This window comes from Dryobates pubescens, chromosome 20, assembly GCF_014839835.1.
Source record: "Dryobates pubescens isolate bDryPub1 chromosome 20, bDryPub1.pri, whole genome shotgun sequence".
Taxonomy (NCBI): domain Eukaryota; kingdom Metazoa; phylum Chordata; class Aves; order Piciformes; family Picidae; genus Dryobates; species Dryobates pubescens.
In genome coordinates, this window is record NC_071631.1 from 3,506,072 (window position 1) to 3,519,304 (window position 13,233).

Here is a 13,233-nt window from a genome sequence, read left to right on the forward strand (position 1 = left end):
GCCCCCCATGCACCCTGACATCCCCACCCAAAGAGGTGGAGAATGGAGTCATGACACGGAGCACCAAGACCATCCCTTGGCTTGGCTGCACCAATGGCACCAAGACCACCAACCTGGAGTCCATGGACCAGCACAGGGGCTCACCCCAACTCACTAGCTGGGGATACTCCACCTGGCCAGGTCACCACCATAGCAGGGGACAGCCACATGCCAGACACGCAGCATTTCCCCAGTTAACCAGTTCACCATCCCCAAAACAAGTGGACACTGTCTCCAGTCCCACCACAGCCCCTACAGCCCCTTGGGGAGACAGAGAGCACCCCAGGCTGAGGCCACAGTGCCAGGGATGGGACACCAGCAGGTCCCCCAGCAGGCACCATGCTGGGACTTGGTACCTTCAGCTTTCACAACCCTCTGGCTCAGCAGCGGCACCCCCACACGCCCACGGCCAGGCTGTTCTCCCATCCACTCTGCCCACCAAAAACTTCAGCTAATTCCCAGCCAAGCAGCTCCCAGCCATGCCAGAGGATAGGGCCAGGCAGGCAGAGAGGCTCCTGCCACTGCCTGCCACACAATGCTGCCAGTTTTAGGCCAAACAGCCCCGTGGTGAAATGAGGAGCACTGGCAGCCACGCCACAAACATCTGCTCCTCCAATGGCATCGTGATTCACAGGCTATTAATTGGGGGTTGGCAGCACTGGGATGTGTTTGCATCCCCTGGCTTTGCTCAGAGCCACAACTCGCTGCCCACAAGGGCTGAGTGCCAAGCAAAGAGCCAAACCCAGCAACACACCAGCCATGCACTGGCTGCAGCAGAGCTGTGCCAGGATGGGTACACAGGGCACAGTGCCCAGCTCCTGCACCCACGGCCCGGCTCCACAAGACCAGCACAGAATGAACCCCAGGAGAACAGCAGCAACAGTGCTCTGGGCTTGCCAGAAGCAGCTGGCACTGTGGGCACAGCACCACTGGGCTCAGCACTGCTGGCACGTCACCATGGGCACAGGACTGCTGGGTTCAGCACTGCCAACACATCACCACCACACCACCCAGGCTGTGGTGGGGATGCCACCTGCTTTGGCTCCCACCCAGCTGCACGTGGCAAGGTCTGTGGGTGCTGCTGATGCCACTGCAAGCACACGGCTCCAACCAGCTCTAAGTCTCTGTAGGGCCTCCCGGATGCCTCTGTGAGTGGTGCTGAGCCGCTTGCTCCCTGGGGTGCTGGGGAAGCACGGAGTAGCGCCCTGCTCGGGCAGCACCAGACAAAGGCTGCCAAAGAAGCCTCCTCCAACGCCAGCCAAGAGAAATGTGAATCCAGAAAGCTGATTAGAAACCATGTCATGGCTCCTTCCCGCTCCAGCATTTGGGGAGGAGTGAGCCGGGCTGGGGCCGGGGGGGCACGTGGAAAATTTAATTAGGATTGAGGACAGGTTGGAGCAGCGCTGACATGGGAGCTGCAGGAGCACAGCTGCTGATGGGAGGGGGACACCAGGTGCCCGCAGCACACCCGGGGAAAGTACAAATTAATTCTCCTTAATCTGATGGGCACCGGCTCTGCGGCCACGTGCCACCACCAGGGTGGCAGAGGGCAGCCCGGCCTGCCCATGGCGGCTGTGCCGTCTCCATACTGCCCCGGGGCACTGGGCAGGGCAGGTGGAGCAGGAGGGCTCGATTCTGCCCAGCTTTGGGGAGGTGAGTGTGGGGTGCTGAACTCAGAGCCTAGGCTGCTCCTTGTCTCCTGGGGTTGTCCCCCAGTGCTGCTGCTTGTCTAGGGAGCAGGCACCGCAGGGCTATCAGCGGAGCCCTGATCCTGAGGCCACTCTGGCAGTACAAGCCTCACATGTGGCTCTGGGGGCCAGCAGAGCCCTGGGGCCACCCTGAGGAGTCCTGTGCAGGGTTGGCAGCGCCGGGCACCATTCTTCATAGAATCACAGAATTGTTTCAGTTGGAAAAGCCCTCTGAGATCATCCAGTCCAACCATCAACCCAACACCACCATGGCCACTACACCATGTCCCCAAGTGCCACGTTCACACTGTTCTTGAACACCTCCAGGGTGACTCCACCACCTCCCTGGGCAACCTACTCCCCATCCCCTTGCCTTCTGCTGGCACCTGCCATGCCCTTTGCCACTTGCACCATGGGGGTGTCCTCCCCTCTGTGAAGGGGACAGACTGCCATCTCCATCCGCCCCGTCAGCAGGACGTCCCCTGGACACATCAGAGGCGCACCCCCAGCCCTGCCCGCGCTGCCCCGGCCGCCGGCACGTCTCGGCTGCTATTCTTAGCTCTCCAGCGCTGCGCTCTCCCGCCAGTGGCACCGTATTTTACTATTATTGCTGCCTGCCAACATCTTGAAGCAGGCAGCCAGCATCCTGGTGGGGCTTCCACACCCCTGGTGACCTGTCATTCGGTCCCTGCCGGCTCCTGGTCTTCAACAGGCTATTTCAGGAAATCCAATTTCATGGGCAGAAGGAGCCCATCCACAGGTCCACCTCCCAGAGCCAGCTCCGGGCTCCTCGTCCTGCTGCTCAGATCCAGGTTTTAGCTTCTCCCGTCTTGGCAGTCGGGGCCAAGAGTCACCTTTGGCTCCAGATCCAAATTTCTGGCTGGGTGGGATCCAGGGTTTCAGAACAGCTTGTCAGAGAGACACGAGCATCTGCAAAACCTGGAGCTGGAGCCTCAGCCTCAGCACCAGCAGCACCAGGTGGGCACAGGACCACAGTACAGGATCTGATCCTGCCCTGATGGGTGGGCAGGCCCATGGAGACCCCCACACAAGTACAGCCACCAGCTCCACGGCTTCTGCACAGGCTCTGTGTCACACAGATCCTGGCACAGCTCTGCCTCTGAGCTAGTGATAGTGGGGGGCTGAAGGAAAGGCCCCCCCCAGGGACCCCCACCCTGGGCTCCCCAGTGCCCACTTCTCTCTCCCCATTCCTTGCCCAGACTGTTAGAACCAAGCCCAGCAGGAGCACTGGGAGGGCCAGGTGGTGCTCCTCCAGCCCACACCACACAAGCCCTGGCACTTAGGAGGGAGATTTGAGCACCAAGGGCTCAGCACCAACTCACCCAAGCTGGATGGGGCCCACCACGATTGTATCATCCCATTCCTTGCAGCAGGGATGCCTGGAGCTGGTCCTGGGGTCCAAGCTCAGTGGGGTATCAAAGTGGGGTATCAAAGGCAGCCCCAAATGTGGCTTGTGCCTGCACTGCCCTGTGTCAGTGCTGTCACCACCCCACAGCCAAAAGGCCCCTCTGGCTCAGGTGCTCCACACTCATATTTGTGGCTATTTCTCCCCTCCTTGCCCTGCCAGTGCTTGAGCAACGCTCTGCAAGGCTGACGTGTCCCCTTCCAGCCCCCTGAGCACAGCCCTGCCCATTCCTGGTGGCCATCCCCTGCTCCATGCCCCAGCAGATGGGGTCCTCGAGGGCCAGGAGCTGCAAACATGTGTGGGAGGACAGTGGAAGTGCAGGGGCAAGGAAAGGAGATGGATGGGAACCGACATCCATCTCCTAAAGGAGAATCTGCGCTGCCGGCCAGATCCTGCCCTCATTTACACCAAGGAGGCTGCCTCCTCCCAGCCTGGGCTGCCAGAGGGGCAGCTTGCACACAGCAGCCTGGCTCTGTCCCCTCCTGACTGCTTGGGGCGCAGGGAGCAGGCAAGGACCCTGCAGGCAGTGTGGCCCTGTGCCCCATGAGGGAGGTGACGTGCAGGGCTGGATGTCATGGGATGGAGGGGGACCAGTGGTCCCAGTGCCAACTTGCTCTGCAGGTTCAGCATAGGGTGGAGGGATCAGGCTGGTTCCCCCAACACCCAGCCATCCAGGAGGCAGAGGGTTACCAAAGGGGACAGACCCAGAGCCAGGCCCCCCAGAATCTGCCCTCCTTGCCGGCAAGCCTGGGCTGTGCCATGGAGCCTGGGTGCACGGCAACAGCCACAGCTCGGCTCAGGCTCTGCAGCAGCTCCCAGCACCTGCTGGCAGCCCCGGACCTGCACAAGCCTAGCCAGGACGTGGCCCCCGCACCTAGCACCAGCACCCCTTCTGCCCCCCAGCCTCGCGGGATGGTGAGAGGAGAGACTACCAGGCTGGGGAGGGGTCCTGGGCCTGCCAGACTCTGGCCTGAGCCCCCCGCAGCGGGATAGCAGCAGGCTGGCTGGTGTCACCTTCTTGGGTGGGGGGGCTGAGAGCTTCAACCCCCTCCCCAAAGCCTCACACAGCTGGAAGTGGGAAGTGCCCGCGGCCCTCTCCCGCACCCGCCGACGCGATGCCCCCAGCCATCTTGCCAGCTCCCCCGGCTTCCCCCAGCAGCAGCCCGCCGGCAATAGATGGTCCCCGGGACATGCGTCCCATCCCCCGGGATGGGGAGGAGGGGATTGTCCCGCAGGGCCCCAGCGCATCGTCGGGGACAACCCCACCGCTCTGGGCACCGCGGATCCCCCGAGACCGGAGCCCCCGCGCCCGCCCCGTGATGCCATCCCCGGGGGACGGCAGCATTGAGGCACCGACCACCCCCACTCCTCCCCACGACACCCCTCCGCCGGCTCTTACCCCGCTCCCGCCGCCTACATCCTCCAACCGCCGCCGGGCGGTTCCCCGACGGCCCGGTCCGGTTGGTACCGGAGGGGCTCAATTGGGCTCGGTCGGTCCCGGCTCGGCACCCCGCGGGTGGGAGCATGCGAGTGGCGGCGGCCCCGCAGTGCAGCGCCGATGGTCGCGGAGCGGCGTGGATCGGTGCGGAGGCGCCGCGGACCGGTGCGGATGGGCGCGGATCGGATTGGCGCGGATCGGATCGGTGCGGATCGGATCGGTGCGGATCGGTGCGGAGCCGCCGCGGCGCAGCCAAGACACGGCGGTGGATTTTCCCCGGGAGTCAGAGCGGGCGGCGGCAGCGCAAGATGGCTCCGGTGCGGCTCTGCCGCCGCCTCCCGGTACCCGGGACCCCCGGCGGGGAGCAGCCGGGACTGGGCTGGGAGGAGCAGGGACCAGGCAGCTGCCGCCGGCGGGGACCGGTGTGTGGGCTCTGCCCGGCCAGGATGGGCTAGCACCGGGATGGGTGGTACCCGCCCGTGGGCAGCCAGCTGGGGCACACTGGAACCCATCATCCACGCCTGCCCGTGGCAACCAGGGTACCAGGATAGCCGTGGGGTACTGGGACAGCCAGGGGCAGGGTGCAGCCCCCAGGGACCTAGCTTGCTGCCCATCCACTGAGCCCTTCATACCACACCCTGTAATTTGCTAATAATAATAACTATTATTATTATTATGGTATGCCCGGGTCAGAAGCTCAGCAGAACAATAACCTGGTTAACACCTCACTGTGTGCAGCTGCAGGAGCCGTACCATGGCATGTGCCCAGCCCTGGCACCATGCTGGCCTCAAAGCTACCTGCCATGCCACTTGCCAGGCCAAAGCAAAGGGGGACACAGCCCAGACAAGCACCTGAAGCAAGTTTTAAAGCAGCCAGGTCCTGGTGGTTTGTGTCCATGTCCCAGTCAAGTTGGCTGTGTTACCCAGCAGGATGGCCAGGGCTGGAGGACAGAAGTGGGCAGGGGAGCAGGGGGCAGCTGGAGAGCAGCACACTGTGGAGAGTGGGGCTGGACCCAGGCCCTGACCCCAGCACTGTGGCTCTGCGGAGCCACCTCCATCTTGGGGCACTTTGTTCAGCCACCACCTATGGCCACCACCACTGTTCCCCCTCTGCTCTTCCCCGGGACACTCCACCAGAACCACAGCTGGGGCAGCTCCCAGTCCTGGCATGCAGAGAGACCCCCAAAATCCCTGCTGCCCCCCCGGGGGCGGGTGAGCCCCAGCCCTCACTGAGCCCCACACTGCCGCCAGCAAAGCTGCTCCTGCTGCATGCAGGGCACAGAGCTCTGCCCACCTCCCTGAGCAGTTACATAAAAGGATTAAAATTTCATATGAACTTCAGAAGGGGAACAAGCAGGTGGTCGAGGAGGACTGGGCCAGGGCTGGGTGTAGAGCAGAGGCACCATCAGCTGTGTCCCAGTTCTGCTGAGATGTGGCACCATGGCACACAGAGACCAGCTCCATCCAGCCCAGCCCATGGGCACAGCTGCATCGAGTCAGAGCAAAGCACCTGGATGCCATGGGCACCCTGCTATCCTGCAAGCCCTTGCCAGGTTAACTGAGCTGTGGTGTCCCTGAGCCACAATGGCACACCCCAAGGCACACAGAGACTCTGACCCCTGAGGTCTGCCCTTACCCTGCAGTTTCCTCTTCCCACTGGCAGCTGGGCAGTGGTTAATAACCACCACCGACAGGCACAGCCATCCCATTACCACCCTGCCTGTGCTGTGCCAGCTGTCCCTGGGGCAGCCTATCTCCTCCTTCCCCATGCCACATGTCCTTCCCAGACACCTATGGGTTGGAGGGTGCCAGAGATCAGCCCTGTGCTGGGGTGGTGAAACCCTCAGTTAGGGGCAGCTGATGCACCCACCAGTGTCCCTGTGCCCCAGAGCCCATGAGGCTGCCACCATCCATCCATGGCTCCTGTCTGTGCAGTGCCAGGGAAGGAGGTTGTGGTGGCAGCAGGAAGGAGCCAGGGTTGGGAAAACACCATCCTCCCACGCTGCCACCCACGGCCCTGTGCCAGCTCTGCCGCCCACACATCATGCCAGGGCTCGTCGGGAAAGTGGGTGGCAGGCACAGGGCTGGCAGCTGCACTGTGCCCACCATGGCAGCCCATCTGTGGGCAGGGGATGGGTCAGGGGGAGCAGAGCCCAGCAGTCCCTGGTGCAGGATCTTCCCTGGAGAAGGATCCTGCTGCAGGGGGGTGGAGATGGGGTGCCAGGTGATGTCCCATGCCCAGCTTTGTCTCGGGGTGCAGGGGCAGCTGGCACTGGTGCCTGCCAGGAAAGAGATGGGGGAACCCTTTGGTTCATTAATTTTTAATCCTGACTGAGGCAGGAGGGATGAGGGTGTGAGACTGGGGCACGTTGCAGGGTGGGACTGGCCACAGGTCCCCCTTTCCACCCCTTCCCCCACCAGGCAGTTTGGCTCATGCCACGGGAGCCTTTCATCATGCATGTCCCCATGGGAAGGCGACCCCCAGGAGGGGACAGCAACCCCTGGGCATCCATCCCTGTCCTGTCTCACCGTGGCTCAGCCTCTGCCCTCCTGGTGCCTGTTTTCACAGGAGGGCAGGATCCATGCATGACCATAACCATAGGCAGAGCAGAACAGAGGTGGGAGGAAGAGGGGAGGGCTGCACGAAACCAGATCGCCCGGCAGGCTGCTCCCCATCCCCAGCCAGGTTCCAGGGACCCCATCCTGCTGGGACAGACACATCAGGGCAGCTAGGAATAGGGCCTCGGTGCCCACCCCACTATGAGGAGGCGAAGGAGGAGGTGCGGGCACCGGGCACGGCGGGGGCCGGCGGGGGCAGCGGGAGGCAGCGGCCGAGCTTGCGCAGGGTCCGTGCCAAGTCGGCGCGGAAGCGCCGGATGGAGAAGCAGTAGACAAGAGGGTCGAGGCAGCTGTTGAGGCTCAGCAGGGCCACGCTCAGTGCGTGCAGCACGTCCAGGGTGGCAGGGGGTCCGCAGGGTGGCACAGGAGGCTGGCTGCCCACCCAGGGGGCCAGCGTGAGGTGGTAGGGCGCCACACAGACCACAAAGACCAGCAACATGCCCAGCACCATGGCGCGCGCCTGCTGCCGGTGGGAGCCTGGCGAGGCAGCGGTGGGCACAGACAGAGCCCTGGCAATGGAGGCGTAGGTGCCCAGCACCACCAGGAAGGCAGCGCCAAAGAAGGCCACCATGGCGTAGGCGTAGAGCCGCTGGCGCCCGTGCTGCTCAAAGCAGGCGGTGGCACCGGCGCGGGCAGGAAAGGTCTGTTGGGCAGCCAGGGTGGGCACGGCACAGCCCAGCCCCAGCAGCCAGGCCACGGCACAGGCCAGCGCGGCTCCCCGGCGCCCCGTCAGCGGCAGCCGGCGCCGTGCCGCCCGCACCGCGCAGAACCGGTTGAAGCTGATGAGTGCCATGAAGGTGACGGCGCTGTAGGTCGCCAGGTAGTAGGCAGCCCCTGCCAGGCGGCAAGCGGCCTCGGAGAGCAGCCAGTCCCCCCCAGCCAGGTAGTAGGAGATCCAGAGGGGCAGGGTGAGGTTGAAGAGGATGTCGGCCAGCGTGAGGTTGATGAGGTAGATGCGGATGGCCTTCTTCACCTTGCCGTTCTGCAGGAAGACCAGCAGGGCCACCAGGTTGCCTGGCAGCCCCACACACAGCACCAGGCAGTAGACGGCGGGCACCAGCACGAACTGCACCGGGTCGTCGGGCACGCAGTCGTCAGGGTGCCCTGCTGGCAACAGCCCTGGCACCGAGAGGTTCATCCCAGACTCCTGCAAAGGTGAGGGGACAGTCAGTGGCACAGCCCCAAACAGCCTCCGGAGGACAGCAGAGGAACAGTGACCCGGGCAGGATGGCCTCTCCAGCTGGGCACCGGGGGCATCACCAGTGGGGATGCCATCATCTGCTAGAGGGGCTCAGCTTCCAACAGCTCCTCACAGGAGACAAGGAGCTCCAGGACCTCCTCCCAGCCCAGCCCCAGCCCTGTCCCCCCACACCACCCAGCCAGGGCTCCCTGGGGAGTGGCAGGCACAGCTGCACCACAGCCAAGGGGCAGAGCCGTGACCGGCAGCGCCCGGAGGTGCTGCACTGGCTCCAGCTGGCAGCTGTGGGGCTTAACACCACCCACACAGCCGCCTGCCTGCTGGGGCCACGCATCCCGGTCCTGCTCCCAGCACCCCAAATCCCCCCACCAGTACAGCCATGGAGAAGCCACCCATCAGCTCAGCATGCCCTGGAATGGAGAGACCTCAGGCATGGACAGAGAGGTACGAGCACCCTCTGCCCCCTAGCCCTGTTACAGGCAGGTTGCCACCCTGCTATTTGCTGGTCCTGGCCATGAAAACAACAGATTGTGCTGCAATGGCTGCATCCCTGGGCTGCAGCTCCTTCACCTCCCATCACTACCTGCCCACACCTCTCCAACAGCTCTGAGTCACCCAGAGGGTGTTTTCCAGTATGGCAGGGTTGGATGTGGCACACCCAGCACCAGGCTGAGAAACAGGGCATGAGCTGCCCTGGGAAGGGATTCAAGGCTCATCTTGGTGGGCTTCAATTCTTCAGAGTCAGCACAGACCCCCCCAAGGAGCCCCCAGCTCCCTCCATGTTCCCATTTTCCTTTGCCCTCCCCCATCCCTGTTTCCACAGGGGTTTCTTCATCTCACCCACATCAAGTGGGTCACTTACCCCACTGAGTCGGGCTGAACCAGCTGTGTCCTCTCTGGCTGCTCCTCACTGTCTGATCCAGCCAGGCTGGGGAAGGATTTAAGTGTGGGGGGAGGCAGGGGCCACCCGACCCACCCACCCTTCCCATCCCAAGCCCCCCGTGGGGGTTAGTGCCTGCAGGCAGCACCTGTGTGTGTATGTAATGGGGGATTCCCAGTTTGGAGCCACGCTAAGACCCCCTGCGCCGGCTGCCTGGGCTGGGGGCACGTGAGGGGGGCTGGGCAAGCTGCTGTCGGCACGGCTGGCCCCCCTCACATGCCCCCAGCCCCTTTTAGGACCATTTCCCAGGGCCCTTTACCCACCCACGCTGGGATGAAAGCAGTGGAGGGGTCAAGTTTCTGCACCCAGCAGCTGGAGAAAAAAGGGGGATGCCCTGAAAGGGATCAAAGCTGGAATCTGCCTCCTCTCAGCTCTGAGAGCTTTTGTTGGCTTCAAAGTTGGATTTAGGGGGAGCAGCTTCACAGGGTCACCCCCAAACTCTGTGAAAATCTGACTCACCGCTTTTGTATGGCCCTGCAATTTGTGCATGCTCCTTTGGTGGAAGGGGCTTCAGGTCCTGCTGGGGGTATGGGGGTGTAATATCTGCTCTGCTCACCCCAAGCTGGCCAGTCTCCCCCCACAGCCATCCCAGCCAACCTGCTGGGAGATGTGGCTTCAAATGTGACCTTTGGGTTCATCCTGGAGTGGACCACGTTGGCTGTGCCCATCTAGGGTGGCAGAGGGGTGCCTGTGGATTCAGGATCCCACTAGGGCGGGATCCCCAAAAAGCATATGGCTGCTTGGGAATTAATTTGGGGAGAGGTCATGCTGCCACTGCCACCCCCTGGGTGTGCAGCAAATGACCTGGCAACATTGCTGGGTGGTTCTGGGTAGCTCCCACCCCTACGTGGGCTTCCCCCACCATCTCTTTGCCTCCACATCAGCTGCTGCCAGCTTCTGCCTGTTCCCAGTCCTTGTCCTCCGCAGGCAACCAGGATGTCCAAGCCCATGATATCCCCTCAGCCCCCTGGGCTCAGCATTAGGGAGGCAGAAATGAAGAGGGAAAACAAAACATGAAAAACAAGAGGTTTTATTCCAAAATACAAAAGCCAGCAGGAGAGCAGAGCCAGCCCCAGCCCGGCTGAGCCCCAGGAAGAGCTGGTCACCTTGTGCAGGTTTAACAACGGAGCTGCCAGAGTGGTGGCAGTGCCACGGTGGTGCAGCAGCCCCAGCAGTCCCACAGCACCAGCCTGGGTCACACAGCGTGGGGACAACCAGCTCCAGGATCCCTGGCAGCAGCCGGAGAGGATACACCATGCAGCAGTCCCAGGTTACCTCACAGGGTACGATGCTGTCCTAGAAAATGCTGTAAGGGCATCTCCTCCTGACAGCTGAGCCAACCATCCTGCCGTGTGTCCGGCCACCCTTCCTGCCACCCTTCCACCCCAGCCACCCGTCCCGCCTCCTGTCACTCGAACTTGGGCTTTGAGGGGGGCCCATACCCACGGATGTTGAGGAGCAGCAGGAGGCCGAGGCAGAGGGTGGCAGGGGCACACATGGCCAGGGGCTCCCGCAGCACCAGCAGCGTGTAGATGGCACCTGGGTGAGGAGAAGAGCGTGGGAATGGCGGTCCCTGCCCAAGAGTCCCCCCAGGCTCCACACAGGGTGGCAGGTGCCCGCTCACTCTCACCGATCATGATGACACTGAGGATGAAATTGCTGATCTCCTGCAGGAGCTGGGGCCCGAACGCCAGCAGCAGCCCAGCCACCACCTCCACCCAGCCCACCACTGCCAGGTACTGGCCTGGCTCCGGCGTGAACCCCAAATCCTTCAGGGGAAAGACCTCGGCAAAGCGCACGAACTGCGACTGCTGGAAAGGCAGGAGGGGAGTGGAGCAGCTCTGAGCCCGGGGCTGGGGGGCACAGCCCCTCTGGTGGGATCTGCCCTGCTCAGCCCTGCATGCCAAGAGACAGCCCCATGCCTCAATGGGCTCAGCCACTGCTCACCCCAAAACAGTCAGCCCAGTACCCCAAGGGGCTCACCCCACCACCCCAGCCTGCTCACCCCCCGAACCCAAGGGCTCAGCCTTGCACCTCAGCACCCCAAGGTGCTCACCCCAGTAACCCAACCTGCTCCTCCCCACCCAAGGGCTCAGCCCCGCAGCCCCGGAACTCGGTGCCGCCCGCCCCACAGCCGAGCTCACCATGTGCCGGTGCAGGTCGGCCGAGAGCTGCTCCGTGAGCTTGACGGCGCCGGTCAGCAGGAAGAAGAGCCCGAGCAGGACACGCAGGACCCTGAATGCCGCCGCCATGGCGGGGGACGCGCGGCCGGGCGGGGCCGGGGGCGGGTCGGTTCAGCACGGCTCCGCTCGACTCCGATCCGGGCCCTGGCCTTGGCCCCGGTCCCGGCCCCGGCTGCCGCAGCAAAAGCAGAGACAGGGGTATCGCACAGCCATGGGGTGCTGCTGGGGCAGGGAGTGCTTAGATCAGCAGCGTCACCTCCCCAAACCCCTGAGGCTGCGATCTCCGCGCCCCGGCCGGCACCGTCCCCCCACCAAACGAGAGCTGGGGGGAGGGGGGAAATGTGTGTGGGGGGGAAAAAACAGACAAAAATCACAAACGCCACAGCTGGAGCTTCATGAGCGGGTCCAGCCCCGTGCCAGCACCCACGAAGGGTCACCGGCTCCGGGCGGCCACCGTGCGAGGGGCTGCCCAGACCCTGGCATAGGCAGGGGTGCAGGCAGGGCTGCCATCAGCTCCTCGGGCTCTGGCAGCTGCGGCGCAGCTTCTCTCCCGGCACTGGGGAGACTGCTTTGGGGTGACGGAGGCGGCTGCCGCCCTCCCCGCGCTCCCCGGGCCTGCGTCACCATCTGCGCCAGCGCCTGCCTCGGCCCCCGGCACACGGCCAGGCTCCGGAACGCGGCTGGCGAGCGGCAGGGCCCAGGGGAGCCGCGGCGGCACTGACGGCAGCAGCGGTAAGCTAAGCGGAAAGATTTTTGTTGATGCCAATAAAACATGAAGGAGCGGGAGCCGTGTCCCAGGCACGGGGGGCACCACCAGCTCGGATCAGCACCGACCCCAGCACAGCCGCGCAGCGTCACGGGTGTGCAGCACTGGAGCTATTTTTACCCCTGGCAACACATCGGTCCCCGGCTGTTCTGGGAGAGCTGCAGCTGAGGAGCTGCTTGCTGTAACTTGGATGATAAACAGCAACAGGCCAGGGGAGGTTACAGCCGTTCTTGTCTCAGATAACCCCCTGGGGGTTAAGAGGATTCAAACACAACCAAATCCTGCACAACGAATGGCAGCAACTCAGCTCCCTCACACCCACAGCACAGGGTCACGGCTTCAGTGCGCTGGTGGTACCGCATCTCAGCACCGCTCCCGGGTTTCTTGTTCCAGGGAGAACACACCCACCACAAGCATCATCTCTCAGCTAAAAAGAATTGCCTGGTTTTCAGCTCCCAAAGCATGCTCTTTCTCCCACAGCAGGTTTCACCCCCACTGCAGAGCTGAGGCGGCTCAGGGACAGGACAGAGGTTGAGGTTTTGGGCAAACAGATTGAAGTTCTGTTTGCCTTCAGGAGGCCAAGGCCAGGGCTGCTCCCTGACTCTCCCTCCGCCCCCACCCCAGGGTTTTTGCCTTTCTCCCAAACATTCCATCAGCTTCATTCCCTGCACAATCAGACCAGGGTTTGATTTGCAGGCAGTTGGAGCAGGTGAAGCTTATGAGCCTGTTGAACACTGGAAACACCTTCAGGTTGGAAACCTCACATAGGAAGCAGCCCATGCTGCCTCAGTGGAAAGGAGAATTTGAGGGGCAGGGGGAGCTGCATAAGCCTGCAGGTGGTGTGAAGACATCCTCCAAAACTCAGCCCCTAGAGTATGGCTGTGGAGGAACCACACAATCTTTTCTGGCTGGAGCCATTTCAGTATAGCCAATACC

At 63.1% G+C, this 13,233-nt stretch overlaps 2 protein-coding genes across 2 annotated transcripts; both read right to left on the reverse strand.

Annotated features, from left to right (window-relative positions):
- Window positions 1–7,349: 7,349 nt before the first annotated feature.
- On the reverse strand, window positions 7,350–8,348 carry LOC104307432 (platelet-activating factor receptor-like). The gene has a single exon (XM_009908493.2). The coding sequence runs from the start codon at window positions 8,346–8,348 to the stop codon at window positions 7,350–7,352; it is 999 nt and encodes a 332-aa protein (XP_009906795.2).
- A 2,022-nt stretch (window positions 8,349–10,370) lies between these two features.
- Window positions 10,371–11,869, reverse strand: TMEM35B (transmembrane protein 35B). The gene is made up of 3 exons (XM_054170746.1): window positions 11,493–11,869; window positions 10,979–11,159; window positions 10,371–10,887 (listed from the first exon to the last, which is right to left on the reverse strand). The coding sequence occupies exons 1-3, from the start codon at window positions 11,598–11,600 to the stop codon at window positions 10,757–10,759; spliced, it is 420 nt and encodes a 139-aa protein (XP_054026721.1). The 5' UTR covers window positions 11,601–11,869; the 3' UTR covers window positions 10,371–10,756.
- Window positions 11,870–13,233: the final 1,364 nt, after the last annotated feature.

Bases quoted from the DNA above. Each gene is read 5' to 3' on its own strand.
- LOC104307432 (XM_009908493.2), bottom strand. From the start codon at position 8,348: ATGAACCTCTCGGTGCCAGGGCTGTTGCCAGCAGGGCACCCTGACGAC.
- TMEM35B (XM_054170746.1), bottom strand. From the start codon at position 11,600: ATGGCGGCGGCATTCAGGGTCCTGCGTGTCCTGCTCGGGCTCTTCTTC. The intron at 11,160-11,492 runs GTGAGCTCGGCT...CTGCCTTTCCAG, and splicing joins CCGACCTGCACCGGCACATG to CAGTCGCAGTTCGTGCGCTT. The intron at 10,888-10,978 runs GTGAGAGTGAGC...CTCCTCACCCAG, and splicing joins CCTCAGTGTCATCATGATCG to GTGCCATCTACACGCTGCTG.